General features: G+C 45.0%; 1 protein-coding gene across 2 annotated transcripts in view; it reads right to left on the minus strand.

Moving 5' to 3' along the window:
- The window catches only part of Rgl (Ral guanine nucleotide dissociation stimulator-like), a 158,721-nt gene that overhangs the window by 49,012 nt on the left and 84,613 nt on the right, over nt 1-25,096 (minus strand). For both annotated transcript variants that reach the window (XM_075699469.1, XM_075699477.1), the window contains exons 7-8: nt 15,941-16,345; nt 11,428-11,514 (exon numbers count right to left, since the gene is read on the minus strand). In XM_075699469.1, coding sequence (XP_075555584.1) covers nt 11,428-11,514; nt 15,941-16,345 — 492 coding nt within the window. The remainder of the gene's footprint in view (nt 1-11,427; nt 11,515-15,940; nt 16,346-25,096) is intronic.

Here is a 25,096-nt window from a genome sequence, read left to right on the forward strand (position 1 = left end):
TTCTGGAGTTGCCAATACCATTTGATTTGAACCAAGTAAATGGTATTTCTGCCAGCTTAATTATAAGAAATGCTGCGGTATTTGTCTTCACCAAAATATGTGGCGGTATAACAAGAGTACAGTATTCAAACAAATAAATTTGAAATTATTCAATCAGAATTAGTATTCACTTTGAATTCGATTCCAACCTGAAAATTACTACATGCCCAGCCCTGTGATATAGTCTATTCTTTTTAATACTTGGGTTTGTGAGAAAAATGTCTGGTTTAACTTGCGCAGGAGCTATACACCAAATTTCTTTTACTATACAAGATGCACAGGCAGACATGGACATAAACAGAGTCATTAAAAGCAATGAACTAGTCTAAAGCAAGTTGACCACATTAGAAAAACAAAATCATACTTTGACCTCTTTCCTTAAGCCCTGTGACTAATCATCTTGAAGATCATGCATTTGCTCAGACTTCTAATGTGAAAAGGACAAATTGGTGGGCTAGCTGGTATGGCATTATTGACACAGTAGCGCAAAAAGCACACGGACGGCTTAAGAAGCAGACAGGACACAGCGCCATGCCCCATCTGCTTCTTTCGCCGTCGATGTGCTTTTTGCGCTACTGTGGCTACTGTAAAGGTGCCTGAAGTTTATGGAACATGAAAGCCAGGAAAAAAATTGAATTTTTTCGTGTTCCGAGTATAAAGCATGGATGGTAAGAGGTGCACTGATGGGTCACATGCAAATGCAGGGTGCACTTCTTTCTAGGACATGTGCTTAGACATCAAAGAAATGTAGCTTTTGTGGAAATCTCCTGCAGGCACTTACAAGTGTAGTCAATGATAATATATTAATATATGGGGTTTCATGCACCGAAACCACTTTCTGATTATGAGGCACGTCATAGTGGAGGACTCCGGGTTCTTTAACGTGCATCTAAATCTAAGTACACGGGTGTAGTCAATGACATGTGAATGGGATAATTACAACATCAGTGGCATTGTGAAGCATGTGTATCAGGTTAGTTGAATGACAGCACAATTTATTTTGACCAATTACATTTAAGAAGAGAAAACAAATCGCACTATACCTACCTAATGTCAACCAATCTTGTTACCAGCAATACGAACACAGAGCTTGAGAAGGATAACAATATGGCTTCACTTGTCTTAATCACAGATGTCAGCTTACTGCACTTAGGAAATGAGAACAAACCATGCTATTACTGAAGTTACCTCAACTTGTGGGGAGCACACGCACCCATTTTCTCCTACGTACTCATGTTGTTGCGTTTACACATTGTGGACATGCCGAGAGCTGGCGCAGACACGCCAAAGGTGCACTTGGTTCTCCCCGGTTCTTGCAATGAATGCATGTATTTTACTGCCCTTAAGGGCTCAAACCGCCACAGGCACACTTGAAAAAGCTCTGAAGGCCTGTCAGTACATGTATTAGGCATGCCGGTGCTCGTATTGTGACAGGAGATACTGGATGCTTGCATGTATAATTAAGAAACACATACTATGTCCGGTGACAATAGCCCCTTCCCACGCTTGTTATGCTTCACCGCAATACTTTTGCATATGCTTCACCAAGTAACCTTTCTGTTAAGAGGCAAAGCTGACTTGAGAACTGGCATTATGCAACGTACCTAGCTTTTCGAGCTTTGAAGACAATCGCAAGAACCACAAAGGCGGAGTCGGTGCCATTGCTGATAGCAGTGAATTCTTTCAATGAAAAACGTGGCACCAAACGGCAAGAAGCTAGAAGGGACACTAAAGGTTAATATTAAGTCAAGCTAAAGTGATTGATTAGTGCTTGAGAATCTCCGAGTCGTCAATATTATCGCGAACAGAGCCTTAATAATAGAGAAACTGAGGTAAATGCAGGACAAGATTAGAGACTCCCCCAGGAGATTCAAGTACTTGCCTGATGACGAAAGCATTCCTCAGTTAAATTCTGTCACTAGTACACAACCACTCGCTGCAAAAAGCATCATTGTATTGTATTATAAGATGAAATAAAATGCTACTTGTACAGTTTTATTTCATTTTTAGAAAGCAGAACTAATTGAAATTGCCCTTGATAACGGCACGGGCAGTCGAAAGGCTTCATTTTTGCTTCACTCTGTGCAGCCCATGCTTTCGCGTTTCAGTAGTTTTGTTATCGCGTAGTGCTGCGATGGTTTTGGTGGCTCGCGAAACTCACGCAAGCTGCAAGTAGCAAAGAACTAAACTTTCATGTTTTCTAGCGGGATGCCCGAATGTTCTACACCACTTGACCAAAAAGCAGCTGCAGCGGCAAATCCACCGCTCTGTCTTGGCTCAGTGCCGCCGTCTGTCGGGCGCCGTTTTACTCACAGATGGCAGCAAAGGGTGGTGATAGTGTATGCAACATCATCACTCCCCCGGTTGAGTGGCGGGAGATTTGAATTTCAAAAAAAGGTATTTGAACACTTCAGATGCAATTTTTTCGTAAACTAAGTCCTCCCTTGGCACGAAACAAGCATTGCGGGGTTACTGGAATGGTACTTAAACAGTCCACGTCGACTTAGTACTTGCCTTTAGTGTCCCTTTAATAGCGAATGTCGAAGCACCTAGGCCTAGCGTTGCCGCAGTGGTGGCTACGGCTGCCAGCTGATCTGCATGCGAGAGTGCTGGTTCGAGGCGGTGAGGTAATCAAAACGGCAGTGGTGGTGGTTTTGATAAATGCCATTTTGGACCTGCGGTCATGGCAAAAAGTCCCGAAAATTGGACGGCGAAGGGTTCTTGCGTCCGAAATTTCAGACATTCTGATACATTGACTCATCTGAATTATCGGGCATCCGGAAAGTCTGTTGTTGACTGTACACTGACAACTCCTCCAGCCGACGCCGTAGCATCAAAGATTAAATTAAAATTAAATTATGGGGTTTTATGTGCCAAAACCACATTCTGATTAGTGCAGGACTCCGGATATTTTGACCCCCTGGGGTTCTTTAACGTGCACCTAGCTCTAAGCACATGGGTGTTTTTGCATTTCGCCCCCACCGAAATGTGGCCACCGTGGCTGGGGCCGTCAAAGATGATTCGTTACAATTCCTGTCTGTTACTCGAGCCAACATCACCGTGACTTTCGTTCCCTTTCAATAAAATTACAGCTTATTTTCCCTGATAGAAGCACAAATTCCCAGAGTTTTTCCAGAGTTTTTCCAGACTACTCAAAACCCTAGAATTCCTGGTTTTCCTGGTTGGTAGTCACCCTGGTTACACTATTAGGCAGCATTTATCAAATATAGCTTTTCATAAAGCTGTGCTCTTTTAGTTTTTTCAAGCTAACTGACCACATAATGCCACATAAAACACACCAGATGCAAAATTGCACGAAAAAGAACCATCAGGTATAACACAATGACACAAGCATCTAATAATATCCACTTCTAGTGCACTGCCGAAAGTTAAAGGGGTCTTGAACTACCCCGCGGGCTTGGTGAAAAAAAAAAAATGTCTGCAGATAGCATACGCTTCTGTGAACATTTCAGCCAAGTTTTGCAGACGTGCGTGGCATGTAAAGCTCGCAAGTGGAGTGTGAAGTCCCTGTTCTCTCAAATGCTCCGATTTCAACAAAAGCCTGCTCCTCACTCTTTTCTGTATGCTTTATTTCGTAATATAGCAGATTCCTATACGCTACTGCTGTTGGCCAATAGCTGACATCAATCAGGGAGGGTGTGTAGATCAGTACGTTCCTTCCTACTCTTTGTACAGTACGTTCCTTCCTTCCTAATATACTGTGTATATTTATTGACACAATTTAATAACCAGGCTGAAGTAAGCAAAAATCTGCTTTCGAACTTCGATAATTATGTGCTTCCGGAAGAAGCCGACTATCGTCTGCTCACGCTCAGCCACAGCCCGCAAAGTAATTAAACTTTGGCCACCCTGTTTATTGGTGTCGTAGCTGTCAGATCTAGCTAATTTCAACTAGTTTTGAACACTCAACTAGCCTCAAACCATGCGAAACTTAAGGTCAGACCATACACACGCTTGCCAGTGTGCACTCACTCCGGACTGATCTTGGTTAGATGCTTTGGCAGACTTTGCTTTGTATTGATACAGTATTGAGCTATTGATAGCACTTCAAAATGGACAAGTTGGATGTGGCCACTATCAGTCATTCAAGTATGGTGTAGGGCAAATCCGGTCTGTGCCACGTAGCACGGCCAGACTGGAGCATATGAGCACGCACTCAAGCCCTGTTGTGCACAAAGCAAAAGTTGCTACGTAGCGTAGATACCACGGCCGCCGCAGGGTGCCGTGACGAGTCCGCTGGCTGAACGCACTGCGGCTCGATGAGGACAAATGCGTTTGGCTTATGTTTGGCACATCGTAATCGCCAAAATTGGAAGTAGTGGCATCTAAGAAAATGAAATTAATGAGGTTGTAGGCAAAATTTTTAAATAACATCTGCGTCTGGTACAAAGCTTGCCAAAAACATGTCTTTCACTTAATTGCTGTCCGTATGCTTAAGCTGATGGCTGTCCTTTGAAGTACATAAAATTGTGTGCCAAATTGTGCAGTGCACTTACGGGGCTGCCAATGCTGACTCTAGCCTACATAAGCATAGTTTGTTAAGCAGAATTTCACTATTAAATTTCACGCCTGATCTTTGCAGAATAAGGCTTTGCCAAAGGTAGAATTTGATCATTGTATGTTGTACGCAGTGACAATTCTACCATGACATGCAGTTTATTTTTGTGTGTAGTCTGCAAATGTTTTTACAGCAGACTCCCGTTAATTCGACTCTGGTTAATTAGATTTTTCAGTTGATTCGATGCATTCTCATGCATTTCTATGGACCCAACTTTCATTATTTAGATCCTAAAATTGGCCTTTGCTGGATAATTTTAACATGACCAGTCAGCTGCTTGCGCCTGATTCTTATGGTGACCTCAATAGTGACTTCTTTAGAGGCAGCATTGCCTCGGCAGAGCTTAGAGCACAGTGAATGCGTTGAACACATCATCTCCAGTCGAAACCGCCTATTTTCAACCTGCCCTATGAAGATTGTCAAGGAATAATGGTAGCTCATAATTTCTCGTAACAGTATCTACCTTATTCTAACACCTTTCTTTTTAAACAAAGAATCATTGATCCGGAAACCGCCGTTTGCATGCTTTCCCGCATAACGCTTGTCTACTGCAGCGAAGCTGAGTCCAGGGAACCGGTTGCCATAGTACAACACATACGTACTGGAACCTTGCTTATTCTTGCTAAAAAATCAGCTTGGCTTTAGCTTTCTACTTTGTGCACATAGAAGGCAGGTGTGTGTTTGATTTGTGGGCATGTTAGAATCTGGCAAATAGCACTGCCAAATGAATTGGCAATAAGTTCTTATCTTTTTTTTTTCTGAATCTTCTTTAAATCAACCCGGCAAATAATTAAATCAATTTCATTGGTCCCATCAAGGTCAAATAAATGGAAGTCGACTGTGATGCTGAGGTGACTAATTATTAAATAGATCTAGTATATCTGGTGCCATACCAGGTGAATTATTTTAGTGGAGGCAGACTTCTTAAAAATATTCTGTGGTAGTTCTGTCAGCAGTTCTGTCACAACAGCTGGGTTAGTTGAATTCTGGGGTTTTATGTGCCAAAACCATGATTTGATTATGAGGCACGTTGTAGTGAGGGATTCCGGATTAATTTTGGTCACTAGGGGATCTTTAATGTGCACCCAATGCATGGAACATGGGCGTTTCTGCATTTCGACCCCATCGAAATGCAGCTGCCGCAGCCAGGATTTCATCCCGTGAAGCTGGATTAGTTGAGGTGGACATGAGTTGTGCAAGAAATTTCAGTGTGACATTGAACAATCAGCAAAGTTTCATTAACTGTGTAATTACTCACTTTAGGGCACAAACACCAATTAAAGATTTGAAGGCAATCAATAACAAAGTCATATCCTGTCAGCAGAAATCCTGTGCTTACACTAGTTTCAAGACAAAAGTCTTGTTTGTGAAATGCATGATTGCCCCACTTCAAACTTATCTACATTTTTCCACAGTGCTGTGAAGTTAACTCAATGTTTAGTAGTGTGGTCTGCTGGGCCAGTTCGTGCACGGTGAACGTATAAGGGGTTCCCGCAAGTATGGACACGTGCACAAGTAAGAAGAAACGGACAGGACAACATAGCGTTGTCCTGTCCGTTTCTTCTTGTGCTCGCGTCCGTACTTGCTGGAACCCCTTATACATTAACTCAATGTGTTTCACCACAGAAATTAACCTCAGAAAGATGCATTTCTCAAAACCGGTGCTAAGCAAAAGGTTTATGTTGAATTGATATGACTTGCTGTTCAGCTTCAATTATGCAATTAGGACATTTGCCCCAATATGAATGATTACAAAGTTAATTACTGATGTTTCTTAATTAGCTAATACCACACTGCAATTTGTCATTCAAGTAATGTTTGCTTCTCTAAGCAATCCAGTTGATGCAACTGAATTGCACTATCTGCTACATAACACTTTTAGAAAGGCTACTTATACACAAAAAGATTACCAGCTGTATATAAACAGCACCGTAGTACAAACCAACTACGTTGCATTTCCAGAACCTTGAGAGCCACTACAACAATGGCATCCTGTCCTTTAAGTGCATGGCCAGCTTTATGTTCCCCAGTCATTGTATTTGGCAAAAGTGCAGGCTTTCAACTTTGCTGGTCTAAAGCATTATACCCTTGTTGGATTTGGAGTCTGGCTTGTAGGACGATTGGAGGAACTTGGGGCAACAGGTCTAGGCGAGCAGGATTTATTTACATGTTATTTGCATTTGAACATGGGATACATTTACACAGTCTAGTGTGACTCCCAAATGGAGCCCGCAAGACGAAGCATACAGCAAACGAGCACACAGCTCACGAGTACATTGACGAGCACAGAGCACGACGATGAGCACACCCTAGCAGCCGACAACAGCCACTTATAACCACTCCGTTCGACGTCACCGTAGAAAGTCCTCGTGGCAGCCTTTGAGAGAAGGGAGCAGGGGGTTTACACACACGCATGCCGCACAGGTTTCAGTGCTCTCTCCGAGGGTCGACGACCTTTGCAGAACAGCCGTCGCCTCTAAATTCCAGAGCGGACCTCGCACAGTTGCCTCCGCTGCGGTCCATCCTCTGGTGTCACGAAAAGTGCATGGGGAGGTTCCGCCAATTACCTCCCCTCGAGCACTATCCTGAGCTAACCCCTCGCTGCGTGGCTGCCGGTTCTCCGCAGTTCTCTGAAGTGTGCCACCACCCCAGTTGGATCGAAACACGTGCAGCGGGCTGAAATAATTTGCACGTTGCCACCTTGGCAGGCCATTCCTAACCTATAGACTTGTGTACAGGCTGCACCCCCAACTTGGCAGACTAAAATTTGGAAAAAAATAATATTCGAGAGTTAGTTTAGGGGACGCACGCGGCTTGCATACGCAAGGACTAGGGGCGACGGTACTGCGCATGCGCAGACCGCTACGTCTCCTTGCGTCCTTGGGTTGTTTGGCCGGCTGAAAACATCGCTGCCCTTAAGTGGTCACGTTACCCACGTGACTCTTGCGGTGTAGGAGAACTTACGAGTAGCTAGCGGGTTGGTAATCTAATAAATATTTCACCAAGTGTCGACAGACGTCGTTTTTATATATATTAGAGAGGTTTAGCGTGTCCGGTATACGGATAAACGCAGACAGGGGCGTTGGGGGCGGAGCCATGAACGGGAGCGGCCTGCATGGTGCATCCACCTGGTGGCGCAAAGCTCAAACGGGCAAAAGCAGCTAATATTGCTGTAACCAAGTCTATTCTACTTCGCTGCTGGTTTAAACTTTCGGCACAGGCGTAATCGTGTTGCTGCAAAAAATTTACATCCGCAGCAAAGTAAAATACACTTGGTTACTGCAATATTAGCTGTTTTTGTCTGTGAGCTTTGAGCCACCAGGTGGCTACACCATGCAGGACGCTCCCGTTCATGGCTCCGCCCCAACGCCCCAGCCTGCGTTTACCCGAATACCGGACACTCTAAACCACTCTATTAACTGCTTTTAATAAGAATAGTTTTATGTTCCTTATTTCATATGCTTGATTTCATGTTTTAAGAAATCATAATGCAGCAAAGATCAGACGTTGATGGCACTGAGAGTGCATGCGACCTCACTGCGGCTTGCGTTTGGGGCCGCTAACCTATAACGTGTTTCTGCTTGCGTACGCAAACGCAAATGCCCCCAGGCGCTAGGGGCCCCAACGCCTTGCGTCCCCTAAACTAAAACTCTTTATTAACAGAGAAGCAATCACTCTCGGTGACCCAATGCTGCGCATGCGCATCGGCAAATTTCTGTGCATCGTGTACCTCCGCGTGCCACTACTATATGGTGAGAACCAGGGTGTGCACAAGATCTGGGGGGTGCACAAGTCGCCGGCTGTGCCGGCACCATTTTGACCAAAAGGTTCGGTCCCATGCAAGGGCCGGACCTCATCAAGATTGTGCAGAAAAAGGGTGGCCCTTACAAAAGTCAATACAATACTTTTGTAAGTTATAAGTTTTGAAAAGTTGCACTCCAGCTTTTTCGATGAGCTAGGATGCCAGTGACACTATGTTCCTGCCACATACCCAAGGTGAATTGGATAACATAAAACTTTTTATGACCCCCATTTTGCAGTATAGAGGTTTTTTTAGTACCTAGGAGCATGAAACTACAAAATATTTGCTAGCTGCAGTTGTTACACTCCTGTGGTTGACAGTCAATTCTGTACCAAATTTAGAAAATGTTTGTGCCTTGTCAGAGTAGTCGCCGAGTTTTATAGACTTACAGTAATGAAATTTAAGAAAGTACTGCTAACTTAAAAGTTATACTACAGTAGTAAAGTTGTTCAGAACAGCTTTAAGGATGCGGGATTTGCAAGGAAACTGGACTCCTGCGAAACCTGGGTACACAGCCTTTAATTCAAGGCTTCAGTGTGTAGTATGTGACCCACACAATGATCCACTAAATAAAATGTGCCATGCCATAACAGGGTAAAAGTTAACATTTGCAATGGAACCTGTGTCCCGTAAATTCTTGTGGCCTAGTGTACCACATTCTCAGGTAGTCTGCACAACAAGTTTTTATTTATACAGTCGACTCCCGTTAATACGAAGTTCATGGGGACCGCAAAAAACTTCGAATTAAACGAACTTCCAATTAAGCACAAAACACAAAAAACAGCACTTTATTTGTGGCGAAATCGAGTATTTTCTCTACGAAAAATAGTCGGTCATCTTGCTTTGCTCCTTCTTCCCGAATCGCGCTGCTGAAAGCAAGTTATGCAAGCTGCAGATGTGGTGGAACGCTTCTTCCGCGTTACCTTCAGCGGCAAAGAAGCGCTCCGCAAGAGCAAGGCCCGCAGCTACATCGGCAGCCTTAGGTTGCGGCTCGCCTTCAACGTCATCGTCGCTTTCCTGGGTCGCTTCCTGGGGCCGAATAATCTCTACAATTTCGCTATCCGTCAGCGCACCGCACGTTTCGACTGCCTTGTCTACGGCGACGTAATCTTCAAAATTGACGTCCCCGAGAGCATCACCAAAATCAGTGCCGTCAAGCTCGCTTGTTGACGCTTCCTCCGCTGAAATTTCAGAGGCATCCTCCGAAGAAGCTGCCACAAAACCGCAAGCCCTGAAGCAGTTTGCGATTGTTTCTTGCTTCACACGATCCCATGCTCGCGCCAACATGTGGATGGCACTAAGCAGGCTCACCTCGTACTTTGTGGAGCTATCTATACACAAAATCATGCGCTCGAGGAGGTGCCGCCTGTACAGGACTAACATTCTTGATGATGCCTTGGTCCATTGGCTGCAAAACAGCCATTGTGTTTGCAGGCAAAAATCCGAGGCGTATTGCACTCAAGGCTGGCACATTCACGTGAGCACTGCAGTGATCGACAAGGAACAACACCCTGCGGTTCAAAGCAGCAAACTTGCGGTCCAATTTGCTTATCCAGCTCTTGAAGATTTCGGCCATCATCCACGCTTTTTTGTTCGCCTCATAGTCCACAGGCAGCGTCTTCATGCCTTTAAAACATCTCGGCTTCGCGGCTTTCTTGATCACAAGTAACCGACATCGTTCCGTGCCAGTCATGTTTGCCGCGATCAGCACCGACACTCTCTCCTTGCTGCGTTTGCCCCCAGCACAGTCGTCGTCCTTGAATGTCAAAGTCCTCTCTGGTAGAAGCCGATAGAAGAGTGCAGTCTCATCTGCATTGAAGATGTCTTGCGGTCTGTATTCGGCGAGATATTCACGCAGCTTTCCGCCCTTCCACGTGGCGCATGTTTCCTGGTTAACAGACACCTTTTCACCACACACGCTCTTGAAAATCAGGTCATGGCGATCTTTAAAGTGCGTCAGCCATCCATCTGACGAAACGAAGTCCTCGATCCCCAACATTGCTGCAAGCGTTCGGGCTTTCATCGCAACGATGTCTCCGCTGAGAGGAAGTTTGTTGCTCCTGGCCTCCCTAATCCAAACCAGCAGAGCCTTCTCCAACTCTGGGTAAGCGCCGGTGTGCATTCGGTTCCGAGAAGTCTTGAACTTGTCGTTCTCAAATGCATCCATTATTGTGCGCTTGTTCTTGATGTAGTTAGAGAGCGTGTTCGGCTTGATCCCGTACTTCCGCGCTATGTCTTGTTTGGCGGCACCTCCCTTCTCAACTTCCTTCAAAACCTCGACTTTCGTTGCCAGGTCGAGCGTGCGGTAAGGGCCACGGTTTGCCATGGCTATAAACTGCACGACTAGGTACAGTCAATTCCGAATCACTCGTGGAACAACCTAGCCTACGAGCTTCCCGCACAAAGGCGCTCGACCAACACACACCTCGACGTAACGCTGCGCACGCTGCAAGACTAATCTCGCACAATCTCGCCACTGCCAGTATGCAGTGCTGCGTGCACCTATGGCACCCGCGTGGCCTCCGCAATCAGCTCCGGCCACGCGCGGCTGTCGCGCGTGGCCGGAGCTGATCGCGGAGGCCACGGCACCTGTAGCAATGAATAATCGCGCCGCTCCGAGAAGGATGGCGTTGCGGGCGGCTGCGGTGGCAATGACACCAACGCGGAGCACGGAACTGTTGCAACACTTGAAAAATTGCACATTCTACCAAAGAATGACGGTCACCTCGAGGATCCCGGCTGAAAATTAACTTCCAATTAAACAATATTACTGGATGAGGACTTCGAATTATCGAGCGATTTCTTCTATAGGATTACATGCAAAACTGACGGGACCAGCACTTCACTTCTAATTAACCGAAAATTCCGATTAAGTGGCTTCGAATTATCGGGAGTCGACTGTATTTGGGCTTAATGAAACACACTATGCCTTTTGAAACTGTACATTTAACTGGGATACTTTATCTCTAAGATATCAAGTCTCTGCGACAGTCGCACAGCTGCTCACCGAGCCTGCTGCCTGTTGTCGCTGCATTGCTTTCTGAAGCTGCCGGTCATCGTCACCTACTGTGTCCGCAAACTTTGCTGTTCCCTCCTGCAAAAAGTGGACACCAATCACACAATAACAGCATAAAACAACAGCAACAAAGAGAATTCCTATACATATAACAAGTTACAAATCCCTAATTACTTCACACACAAGGAAAGAACAACAAATAACAGCAATCCAAGCAGCCTTCAGCCCTTTCTCACATTTTTTTTTCCCTTCTAGTGGCAAATGCCTCATCATAAACTTGGGAAGCTGTTTATTAGTGCCTTATGAAGAGCAAATGGTAATCAGGCTATAAGGAAGAGTCTTGCGATAGTGCCATGTTACAACATCACAGTGGCCTTGAGAAGGTTACTGGTCAATACTGTAAAGAGCACCAATTGACACCTCTTATATTTGGGTCATTCCATGCCAAGTATCCCAGATGTGTAGCTCAACCATCTCATATTTTCTTGTAAAAAATCATGGTTACTTATTGCTTTGCTCTAAATCAATTTCCAGTATATTTTTGCTGTAAAACATTTTCTTGTCCCGTGATGTGCTTCTCAAAGTTTGCTCAAGTACGTGAAGCATGGTTTTGCAAGAAAATATATAAAGGTTATTTTAGTATGCAACGCTGCGCAACTTCGCTTGCTGAACCTACAAAGGTTTGTTTTTATATGCAGTAGCGTTTATTGGCAACTTCAGCCGATAAAAGTGCTTAAAGGGTTCCTGAACCACCCCTTGGGCTTGGTGAAAGAACAGTCTGCAGATAGCATATGCTGCTGTGAAGATTTCAGCCAAGTTGTCGTACGCAGCGTGTGGAGCTTGTAAGCGGAGAGCAATGTCACCTTTCTCTCAAATGCACTCTTTTCAACAGAAGTGTGCTCCTCATTCTTTACTCAAATGATATTGCAAAAAAAATAAAATAAACGACACGGACGTAAGAGAAGCCACACCAAGTGCTTGGTGTGTCGTCTTCTCTTACATCCGTGTCGGTTTTTTTTGTTGCGCAATATCATTTGAGTAATGGATTACCAACTTGCCCGAGATGCTGCTCTCTCATTCTCTTCTGGAAACGTTATTTCGCAATAAAGCTGATTCCCATATGTGGCTGCTAATACCCAATAGCTGACATCAATCAATAAGGGTGTTCGGATCAGTGCACTTCTTCCTAATGTTACTGTGTGCATTTATTGACGAAGTTTAATAAACAGGCTTAAGTAAGCAAAAATGTGCTTTCGAATTTCGTTAATAGTTACATACTTTCGGAAGAAGCCGACCATTGTCTGCTCACGTATGCTTGGCCACAGCCACCCGTGCTGGAATTAAACTTTAGTCACCCCCCTTATCGGTGTTGTAGACAGCGAGTCTTGCTAATTTTGACTAGTTTTGAATGCTCAGCAAGCCTCCAACCACACGAAACTTAAAGTTAGACCAGACGCAGGCTTACGAGTGCGCCTCACTCTTGGTTAGACACCTGGGCAGACTAATTGATAGCGCTTCAAATATGCGCAAGTCGGATGTGGCACTGGCAAAGCTGGTAAAGGACAAAACTGGTTCATACCACGTAGCATGGTCTGACTGTAGCATACCATCATGCGAAACGTAAACACTAAGCATACACAAAACAGTTGCATGTTGCTGCAGACTGCTACATAGCGTAGATACCGTGGCTACCGTCGTGTGCCACCACGAGTCCACTGACTAAGCGTACTGTGGCTCAGTGAGGACAACCATGTTTGGCTTACGCTTGGCGCATTGTAGGCACTAAATTTAGAAGTAGTGGCGGCTACGTTAACATCCAAAAGCAAATTTGAACTGCACGCCACGGTGACATTTAGAAGGCGGAGCATTGTGGGAACACCTTGCTCTTCCATAGCCTTCACAGTGCAAGGCATTGAAGAAGGAGCGGAAGCACTGCGAAGGGAGTGTTTGATTGCCATAACTCCATTTCAGCTGAATGCATTGAAGTACTTTTTGCGGCAAAGTATTTCTGAAATAGCCTATTTTAACTTCAAATGCATTTCCTTTCTTTGATAAAAAGTGGTTCAAGGCCCCTTTAAGAAGCCCAAAATTTTCGAAAATTTGCCAAATTGACAATTTTTTTAGTGACAATATTACTACCGATTTCTTTGCTGTAATTATTTTAATTGACTGTCCTAGAGCTGTACTTTACAGTAAAGGTTCTCTTGCACCAATACATCATATGTAGTTTCTGAAAAAGAAAGCATGACAAACATACCAGAATGTTGGTTTTGGTGAACTTTCATTTCTGATTTTTGCAATGAGGTCGTCCATCTAAATATATGACAAAATGCATTAGATAGGTCTATTTGTCGGCCTTCCATTTCTGTCATCATCTCATTTTGATTTTTGTTTTAGGCAACATTAATTTTTTAATTTAGCCCCTGACCCACGCTTGGCATAGTTCCGTTCCACCACTTCACTGCACAGAGAAATGGCTGTCATGCTTAAAGGGACCCTGAAACAATCTTGACAATGTTGTACAAACATACTGAGTCGTTAAGAGTATGTCCTGATCATTAATTGATGCATCTAAGTGCTCCGCATAAAGTGTGTATGTTAGTATAAGGTTTAAAAAAGGTACATCGCTGGAGATTGCAGCACACCACTTGGCTGAATCTTCAGCCGTCCCTAACCATTGGACATAAATTGCTCTAATGACGTTAATAGGGTGAGCTATCCGATTGGCTGCCCAGAGCACGTCATCAATAATTTTTCCAACTTTATGGTGAACAAATGTTGTTCGTATTAGTTGGAATGTTAATTTGTTTCTATAAAAGGAAAGTAACAGAAAGAGAATGCACAAGGACAATTTCTCACTACACTTAAGCACTTCCAGCACACAGCAAGCGTCATCTGCTTGTGTTACGTGTACCGTTTTGACGAGAGCTCCATGGTTATGTCGGTCTCAGTCTTTTCGCGAGCACCATGATTTGCATTTGTTGCGTTGTGGGCTGCGAACGTAGAAACTGGCAATATGTAAAGCTGCGACATTGTGTCCCTCTGCAAGGCAGCAGACAAGCGGAGTGGCTGCAGCGCATCGGGCTGTTGCTATCCGATTGGCGCCAGGATTTCCGCATTTGCTGAGGTCACTTTACATCGGAGGATTACTACCATGATAGCGTTTCACGAGTCTGGTATTTGGGTAAACACAAGTGCAAGGGGACAGGGCCTGGCCGTTCGACCGTGCCGTTTCGCAGGATGAGCAAAAGCGCAATTGTGAATGGTCTGCATGGTGCAGCCACCTGGTGGCACAGAGCTCAACCAAACACAGTAGCAGTAACGAAGTGTATTCTTTGCTGCTGGTGTAAATTTATCGCGGGAGCATAATGGTTAACACATTGCTTTTGTAAATGCTTAAAAGCTTTTACACTTGTTTAGAGCAATATTAGCTCTTTGTTTGGCTGGTTACGCTCTGCATCAACAGGTGGCTGGACCGTGCAGACCGATCAAGCCGCTCACGTACGTCTATCCTAAAGTTCCTTCATCAGCTTGAATTTATGCCTCCACTGGTCCGTCGAAACGCCCAGCTTGCCTATGGTTACCGGAATACCACCCATGTTCGGCACTGCGACAGAATGCTCGCAACGCACGCTGCTTCGATAGCTCTTGCTTGTGGTTGACTGCCAAGTAGCTGGCGGAGATGTTGGAGAGGCTTCGCGCACACGCTCCTAGAGAACCGGAAGTCGATGACATGATGTGCCATCATGACGCAGAGCCAGTGAAGGCAGAAATTAGCCTAGATCACTCGGCGAACTAGTTGAGAAAATGCATGGCTATGGAGGAGGGTAACTTGTAATCATCTGTAGCTCTTTTAATATGAGATTCTTCACACAAATTGTGGCACGAATGATTAACTGTAGCTGTAAGCTACGTGTCTACAAAATTTGTCCCAACCGTTTCAGGGGCCCTTTAAGGCAGTTGGCATGTGCAGCCTTTAAGGCGAATTTCCTAAGCGTCTGAGGGCTTGCCTAGCCCTAAAAACTATTATAAATATTGTCTTTACATTCATTGTCCATTAGCACCGCCACAATAGGCACTGCAGCCATTGGTGTCATGACTGAGGTTAGGCGCATTCGTGCCGACCAATCAAGTTTGAATTATCCAGTGAAGACCAATTTCAGCATCAAAATAATTTCTGGTCCACAGAATTTGTGGGCACCAGCAGGCCCCTTCAGTTGGGATCGAATTTAAAAAAAAATCTAATTAGCCAGAGATGAATTAACAAATGTCTACTGTAACATTAAAACTTATATTGCTAGCTGTTTTAAAATCCACTTCAGTATAATTTGGGTATGACTGCATAAGGACTGTACACAGAGCTTCAGAGCAAGCACTTGCCCTGCTTCTCTCCACCAATGTTGAGAATTGATTCTTGTGTTAGTTTCACTATACAGCAAGCTAAACCCCCTCCCACCCCTGAGGCCCTAACTTAGCTGAACTTGTCATAATACTGCCTGCATACCTTCAGCATGAGCTCGCGGCAGGAAAGCCTGTGGTCATCACTGGAAAAAATCCGTGCGAGCTCCAGGAAGGTCTGTAGTCTATCTGGAGCCACTCGAGCCCACACGCTAGACAACCGGTAGATGTCGTTACTTTGCAGTGCTGCAATGACAGCCTTGAGTGAGGAGAAGTTCTTAAGCAGCCGCAGCTCTTGGGCTACACCAATCCACTTGGCAAGTAGGCGGACTCGGTTGCCCTCGTCCCAGCGTTCCCACAGCAGCGTTGATGTGACACGGCGTGAGACTGCATTGAATTGCTGCACAGTGGCTGTGGCTGTGTTGTGCACAATGCCTGCCCAGTCCCGGGCACCCCGCTTGCGCCACATGGCAGACAGGCAATGGTGCGGTACCAGGCGCCGAAACAGGTCCTGCAATAGGCAACACAAGCCACTCTGTTATGGCTTGCTCATGGGCTAGTAGGCCTTCAGCCATGGTGAACATCTAACAGTGTAAAAAGATGTTGGACAAGCTTTAAAAATCATATTCTGGGGTTTTATGTGCCAAGGCCATGACGCAATTATGAGGCATGCCATAGTGGGGGCTATGGACTAATTTTGACTAGGTACCTGGGGTTCTTTAATGCACACCTAAATCTAAGAAATAGAGTGTTTTTGCATTTTGCCCCTACTGAAGTGTGGCTGCCGTGCCCATGATCAAACCACGACCTTGAGCTTAGCAGCACAACACTATAGCCACTGGGCTACTGCAGTGGGTTGTGGAAGTTTTACAAGAAGGCACCACAAGCAGGCTTCACATTATTTTCAAACACTTGTTTTTTTCCTGTTAGATGCACATCAGCCATACAACTTTTATGACTGTTACAAAATTTTCTCACAGCATAAACTCTGTGACAACCATTCAAAACTATTACCTACAACAAATTGCACCGAACCATAATATAACAACTTCATTGTATCATTATGTCAATGCTGCAGCTGCAAAAGGGTGCTGGCAGTGGTTGTTCTTGGCAGAAAGAATATCAGTGATGGTTGGAAATGTTATTTTTGTGATTTTACTTAACTACAGATATACAGTTGCTGACTGATTTTTTGGACTCCAAAAATTCGGACATGCTCGATTCTTCGGTCTGCTTCGCTGCACCGCCATTCTCCCCATAGACCATAATGTATAACAACTGCCGAAAGTTTGGACACCTTGCAACCTCTCATCTGATTTTTCGGACACTCCTTGAGCCAACTCGATCGAAAGCACCATGCACCGACTCTGACCGGCGCATCGTTCGACTTGCTGAACGCCATTTTTGTTTTGAACGGAGCCTCCTTGCTGCCCCACGAAGTGACGCTACTGCAAATCCCCACTCATCATCATCGTTTTTGCCTGGTTCGTGGCTACAGCAGTTCCAGTCTCAGCTTAGTAAGCCATGTCAAGACAATCCAGCAGCTGATTTGTTTGTTTCTTCGTGCACGACGCTGCGAGTAGGCCACGTTTTTCGTTTGTGCGACTGGTATCGGCGTGACGGCGAGGTGATGTTTGCTTTGTGTGCTGTATCGAGGTTGCGGTGATGCAACGTGGCATATGGAAACATAGCGTCAAGTGTCTAATGGCACCGACAGTGCCCGCGCAGACTGCGCTGGGGAATGCCGGCAAGCGGGTGCCCGGAGCCTAGGATTTGTCGCCTTCCGATGTGCACCCTACTAACGCCGAAAGTGTTCTGCCGAGACCTGTGCAGTGGTTCCGAACACTGTCTCATTTGACAGTTTCACAGGTGCTCACGCTGCTGTACTGACATGCGCAGAACTCCATGACGGCGAGATCATTTGTCAGGTTTCTGCTGCACCGCCGGACGATGACTCCGTGTCGGAAGATGATGCACCATGTGCCACGCTGCCGTCACAAGCGGAGCGTGCACAAGCAGCGGCTGTGCTTTCAGCCGCCTATAGTGACCGTACGACCCTCTCCGAGATTCAGGCTTATCTGATTGCGCGCGTAAACGGAACAGCATGCAACGGCGCATTCACGATTTCTTCAAGCCTACTGCCGAGCCCAAATAAGTGCGTGGAAATAAAGGATTTTTTTTTCTTAATCTGCTTTTTCAGACACCTGTTTATTTGGGCATTTCCGCAGTCCCCATGAGGTCCGAATAAATGGTCGGCGACTGTACACCCTATGGAGGGTTTAGCTCATTATCCCCAAACCCCCACCCTCTTTGTATATACAGCTGAACTTCGTTCATATGTTTTGGAAGAATATTCGAGAAAAAACGTACTAACTGTGAAACATATGATCCGACGTAACTAAAAACATTTGACAGAGTCAACTATTGTTGACATTTACATAATGCAAAGCCACGCATGGATTGTTGTGGCATGAGATGCTGTCGTGCATCGAGCCGGTGGTGCTCCGGCGGCCCGAGACACGTTTTATTCTTTTCCTATTGCATGGTTTTAAAAGGCAACCAAACGAAAAAATTGAGCTGGTGGGCAACACCGGATGCCACCGAAGCGAGATGTGATGGCCACATCGTACTGCTTGCAGCAGGGAACGGCGGCGCGTTTAGACTATTGCCTACTAAAAGCGTGCAGTAAGCTACCAATGACGCTACACACCATGCGCTGTACAACAGATAGGTGAAGATGCTTATCGCAATAGGTTTGGCGGCGATAGCTGTGAATGTGGCGTGCAACCGGAATACGGGACCGTGCGCACCACTGTTTTCACGTGATACGGGTGGCTATATACTGTTTTCGATCGCACGCACCTCATGCCTTTTCTTGTTTACATGGGATCTAACAGTTGGAAAACGTATATGATTGCAGTCTGCAGCAGGGAATGGCGGCATGCTTCCTTTATCCCCTATTAAAGGCACGCATTACACTTCCAATGGCACCATGATCTGTGAAACCAGGGTGTCTACCAAGTTGACATTTCCAAATTCCCTGAGTTTTCCAGGTTTTCCCTGAGCACCTTTGCAAAATTCCCTGAATGAGCCAGAACTTTGTTTTATGTGCAGACAGGCTGACACCACGTTGCCCGATGCTGTCACTCTCTAGTAAGCTTGCTGAAACAAAAAAAACAAAAAAAAATGACTTAATCCAGTTCGAATAGTAAGGAGTAACATCTATTTTATTTAAAAAGAAAACAGAAGGAAGGTGTTAGGAAAATACAGCGAAAGAAACGGTAAAACCCATTCCAAATTAAGTCGAACATTTTCAAATACGAATGAAAAGGAGATGCATACATAAGTAAATATTTCTTAATATGAGCTATTTCTATCAACTGACAGCAAGCTCATCTGTATGAGGCCTGAACTTTGTCAAACAAAAGTTCTCTCTCAGCAGCTGGGAAGTCAACCTCAACTGTCCTGACATACTCTCAGCCCGTACACAACATCTCAGTAAACTGCTTAAAACAGTTTATTTTGGTTTGGATGAGGGGCACCTGTATCTCGGCGTCAGCCAACACTTAGTTTTTTTAGCTCAAGTTCCTTCAAAAAGGCGGCGGCACGCCTCCTTTCCCGTTAATTCCTCAGTGCGTCGGTCCTTTCTGTTCTCATCCTCCTTTTATCACGCTTACACCACATGGACCATTTGAAGCATCCTCTTGGTCAGTTGTACAGTCAACGTCCGATTTTTCTGATTCCCCAGGGGCCGCATAAACATACGAAAATCGGGCAGTCCAAAAATGGTGAATGCTTGTCTTTACCTGCCCTTAAGGGCTTAAATTGCCACAGGCACGCCCGAAAAAGCTCTGAAGGACTGCCAGTACACTTACTAGGCATATCGGTGCTCGTACTGTGACATGAGATGGGGTGCACGTGTGTATAATTAAGGAATACATACTGTGTCCCGTGACAATCGCCCCTTCCCACGCTTAGTATGCTTCAATGCCTAACACTACTGTACTGAGGCGAAGCTAACTTTCGGAGACTGGCATTACGCAACGCGCTGTGCTCTGCGAGCTTCAAAGCCAATCGCGAGGATTACAAAGGCGCAGTCGATGCCATTGGTGATAGCGGCGAATTCTTTCAATGAAAAACACGGCACCGCACGACAAGAAGCTTGATAGCGAACATAGAAGCAGCTAGGCCTAACGTTGCCGAGGTGGTGGTTACGGCTGCCAGCGGATCTGCGTGCGAGAGTGCCGGTTCGAGACGGCGAGATAATCAAAATAGCGGCGGTGGCGGCTTTGATTAATGCCATTTCAGACCTGCAGTCAGGCAATATACATTGACTATATGGAGTACGTGGTGGTGCCGCAAAGGCGTGCAAATTATCGGGCATGTCCGAAAAATCAGGCGTCTAGAAAATCGGTCGTTAACTACTCTGGCAATACATCGTGCCGATGACACGGCGTCAGCGACGATTCGCTGCGATTCTTCTGTTACTGGAGCCAGCATTAATACGACTTTCGTTCCCTTTCAATAATGTTACAGCTAATTTTCCCTGATAGAAGCACAAATTCCCTGAGTTTTCCCAGACTGTTCAAATTCCCTGAGAATTCCCGGTTTTCTCGGTTTTCCCGGTTGGTAGACACCCTGGAAACGGATAGGCGTAGGCGCTTATCGCCATAGGATTGGCGGTGATAGCTGTGAATGCCGCGTGCGACGACCCCAAAGATTTGCTGGTACCTGAGTAACTGAGTGCGCGCCAGCATTTTCACGTGAGATGAGCGGGCGAGTATTGCGGTGAAGCTGCCGTGGCGGGCAGCCACATACTGTTCTCAACAGCGTGCGCGCCTTGCGCATTTTCTTGTTAACATGGGGACCTAGCGGTTGGAAAACATACCATATGATCGCAGTTTGGTCATGTACTGAACGTTGGTGCCCAGAAATCGTGCTTTCCAGGAACGTATAAACTGGTAAAAAGTGAGTGTAACTAGTGGGTCATTTTCATTGTTTTCAATTGCGAATGTTGGTGCCGGGAAAAAGTACGTAACGGGACCGTACCAACAAGATTCTACTGTACTTGAGAATTGCAAGATTAAAGGTTCTTTTTACAGTAGTTCAACATAGCTGGTGTGCCAGCAAGTGCCGGTGGAGTACAGGTCACACAATCTCAAGTATCAGAGACTCGGTGAAGCAATAGGCAGCATGAAGCATTTGCTCCCCGCTGCCAGTGCTCTTTATCAAGCTAGTGTTGACAGCAAGTGCTCGCAGACATCGGAGTATGATCTGTTCACGTTTGCCTGTATGCACATGACACTACGCTTGTTAATTTAATTAGTAAGCAAATGTTTACTGTCATTTACCCAGTTGATAATATTACAAACCTTACTTTGTGTAGTTGTGTAATACTTTGCCATCGCTGCAACTTTTTTTACTGATAGTGCCATGCCACCTACATCTGAAAGATTTCAGTAATTGCTGAGCACGAAATCATGTTGCAAGGCTATAGAAAGCTGTGCCGAGTACTTCTTTAAATATCTTAGGCCAAGTAAAATGGAATAAGCTTTGGCCACTGTTATAGCTAATGAAATGCAGCTTGGTTGTGCAAAGAGAGCCTTTTATTAGACTTCGTGGCAAGCTAAATAGTTGAGCCCGACAGTTGCAGGAAGTGTATGTTCCCCGACATACAACATTCCACGGCTGACAATCAGTTCTTTCATGTACACCAGGTTACCGTCTTAAATAGCACTAGCTTAGTCGGCAGCCTTAATTGTAATCTTTTATGTGACTATGCAGATGCAATATAGCTCCACTCTGGTGTAATGGCACCACACAAAGTAAATGAAGACAGATAAAGACATGCAGTAGACAAGCACAATAGTGATAGTTAAATATCAATGCTATGAAACACTTTTTTCCACAAAAAGTATACTATAACAGATCTTCTGGCATGAGTATGGGCTGCTGTTTGGTTATTTACATGGATCTTGAACCACCCTTTGGACTTGGTGAAAAAAACACAGCCTGCGGATTGCATACGCAGGTGTGAAAATCTCAGTCAAATTTTGCAGTCGTGTGCGGTGCGGGGAGCTCACAAGCAGAGCGCGATGCTTTTTTTTTTTTAAAAGCTATCTTTTAAACTGAAGCCTGCTACTCAGTCCTTTCTGGACGCTTTATTTCGTAATATAGCAGATTCCCATACATGGCTTCTATTGTCCAATAGCAGACATCAATCAAGAAGGGTGGTGTTTGGATCAGTAAGCGTTTTCCTACTGTTACAGTGCATATTTATTGACACAGTTTAATAAACAGGCTGAAGTAAGTGAAAATCTGCGATCGAATTCGGAAAAATTATGCACTTCCGGAAGAAGCCGACTGTTGTCTGCTCATGCTTGGCCGCGGCCGCCTGTGTAACGCACTGCGGTTCGCCGAGGACAACTGCGTTTGACACTTTGAAGGCGCCTAAATCAGAAATAGTGGCGTCTATGTAAACATCCAAAATCAAGTATGAACTGCCATGCCATGGTGACATTCAGTAGTCTGAGTGCTGCAGGCACCCCCCACTTTGCCTTAGCCTAAGCAGTGCAAGTCATTGAAGGAGTGGAAGTTTAGGGGATGCTTTATTGCCAATAACTCCGCTTCCGCTCAACGCATCCAAATACTTTTTTGGCGCAAAGTATTTCTGAAGTAGTCTATTTTAACTTCAGATGCATTTCTCGACTTCGATAAAAAGTGGTTCAGGGCCCGTTTCAAGCAGATATAGACTGAACTTCACAAATCTTCAAGAGACTTAATTTGACCTAGGAACACCATGCTGAAGCAAAGTGCATATGTATTATGATCATCATAACTTAGCAAAGAAGGAAACATGAGCATCAGATGAGTGCAACAACACGATACAATCGAACAACAGTCAATAGGCCTCACGTGCTAGAGTTTTGAACACAGTGTGCTGCAGCCTGGTCAGGAGTGACAAAATTGGCTGGGTAGTAAAAGTCACAGCTCTCCGCATTGAGCTACACTGTCCCTGGGCTGTACAGCTGGTCTCGCTTTCTTTATGTGTTCAGGCTTCATTTCCTACTTTGAGTGGTCAGCTACGGGAAATGCACCTGCATTCGCTGAGTGTCTCACCTCGTTGAGAATGCAGTGTGTCCTGTTCTTCGCTTAACCATGCAAGAATTTGGAGCAAAAATGCAGTAGAGTCTAACACCACAGGCAGTTGTGTGTGTGTTTTGTTTTCTTATATAAAAACTGCCACGGACAGGAATTTACAGGGGTTAACAATATTTCTTATGGGCAAGAGGCATAAGTTATTGAGCGAAAGCTTATAGAGCAGTAGAAACTGCTGCAGAACATGTTGCTGAGAGGACAAGAAAAATAATATTGGCTCAGACAGCCAGTTACAGCATGAAGTTAGGGGAATGCAGACAAAAACTAGTGTTTAAACAGCCATTGTCACATTATACATTACTGTAAACAAAACAATGACAAACAAACGAAACAAATGCAGCCGCATCATTCTCTCTCTGTAAGCAAAATCCTGTGTGTGGGCACAAAGGCTAAAACACTCAATCATGAGATTTACCAATGGTCACTGTCAGGAAATGTGCATTTGTCATATAAGCATGTTTTGGCCTGCAGTCTAATGGCAGCCTGCATCAACAAGAACTAGAAGTGGCCAGAATCAGTCACGGTACTAACGCTAGCAGCTTGTTTATACATTTATTAATTTGAATACATCATCGTTCAGGGGCCACAGTTTTGGGTTGATGCACATTAGGCAAATAGACATGTTGCAACAGTTTGCCATTGCAGCTTCACATTGTGTGACTTAAGCGGTACACACATGAACGTGGCAACACAGCGATACTGCGCCTATGACTTGTACTTGGCACAGCACTTTGCTTTCTTTGCAATGGAGGGCATAATACTCATACAAAGCCTCCCTTGCAGAAAATTCTCCAATATGCCAACCGCAGCGCTGCTCAGATGAGACCTATGCCAGTGCCTCACATTCACCACCAGTGTGTTGCATTTTGCACTACCCAAAATCTATAAATGCAGCATGGAGGGCGCTGTTGACTGGCATTTCCACAGTGCTGTCACGGTAGCGCATCACGTTTATACAAGCACATAAAAGAAACCATGGATGAAAATGCTATCATATTAAGTTGGATAGATTAAGTATAATGTCATTTAGATGTCCATGAGTGACGCGAATGTTCATGCCTCACTGGTCGGCGTGCATGAAGCAAGAGCCTGTATCAAGGCGCAATCTTGCTCACTTCATGCTCGTCCAACAGTGAGGCCTAAGTGGCCATGTCACTTATGGGTATCTGGTAACAGTGTGCCACCTTCACTTTTCAGCAGTTCAGTTTCAGTTTTCTGAGTGAAATTAGCTGGAATTCATTAAGATGCAGAAATGAGCAGTGTAATTTTTTGTATGTCTGGAAACAGTTACTAACTTTTTGGATCACATGCTTGAAGTCTTGCATTAAGGTAGAGTGTCCGGCTCTTTTGGTTAAGATGTTAATGAGTCATCATCCTCATCATCAGCCTATTTTATGTCCACTGTAGGATGAAGGCCTCTCCCTGCAATCTCCAATTACCCCTATCCTGCGCCAACTGATTCCAACTTGTGCCTGCGAATTTCCTAATTTCGTCACCCCACCTAGTTTTCTGCTGTCCTCGACTGCACTTACTTCTCTGGGCACAGTCTAAAACTCTCATGGTGCACCGGTTATCTAACCTACGCATTACATATCCTGCCGAGCTCCACTTTTTTCTCTTAATGTCAATTAGTATATCGGCTATCTCATTTTGCTATCTGGTCCACACCGCTCTTTTCCTGTCTCTTAAGGTTAGGCCTAACAATCTTCGTTCCATCGCTCTTTGCGCGGTCCCTAACTTGTTCGTGAGCTTCTTTGTCAACCTCCAAGTTTCTGTCCCATATGTTAGCATCATTACAATGCAGTGATTGTAGACCTTTTCAATAATAGTGGTAAGCTCCCAGTCAGGATCTGGCAATGCCTGCCGTTCTTCTGCAAATTTCCTTCTCATGATCAGGGTCCCCTGTGAGTAAATGACCTAGATAAACATACTTCTTCACAGACTCTAGAGGCTGACTAGCGATCCTGAACTCTTGTTCCCTTGCCCAGCTATTGATCATTATCTTTGTCTTCGGCATATTCATCTTCAACCCCACTCTTACTCTCTCTCTGTCAAGGTCCTCAATCACTTGTTGTAACTCATCCCCAGTGTTGCTGAACAGGAC

Source organism: Dermacentor variabilis, chromosome 1 (genome assembly GCF_050947875.1).
Source record: "Dermacentor variabilis isolate Ectoservices chromosome 1, ASM5094787v1, whole genome shotgun sequence".
Classification (NCBI taxonomy): Eukaryota; Metazoa; Arthropoda; class Arachnida; order Ixodida; family Ixodidae; genus Dermacentor; species Dermacentor variabilis.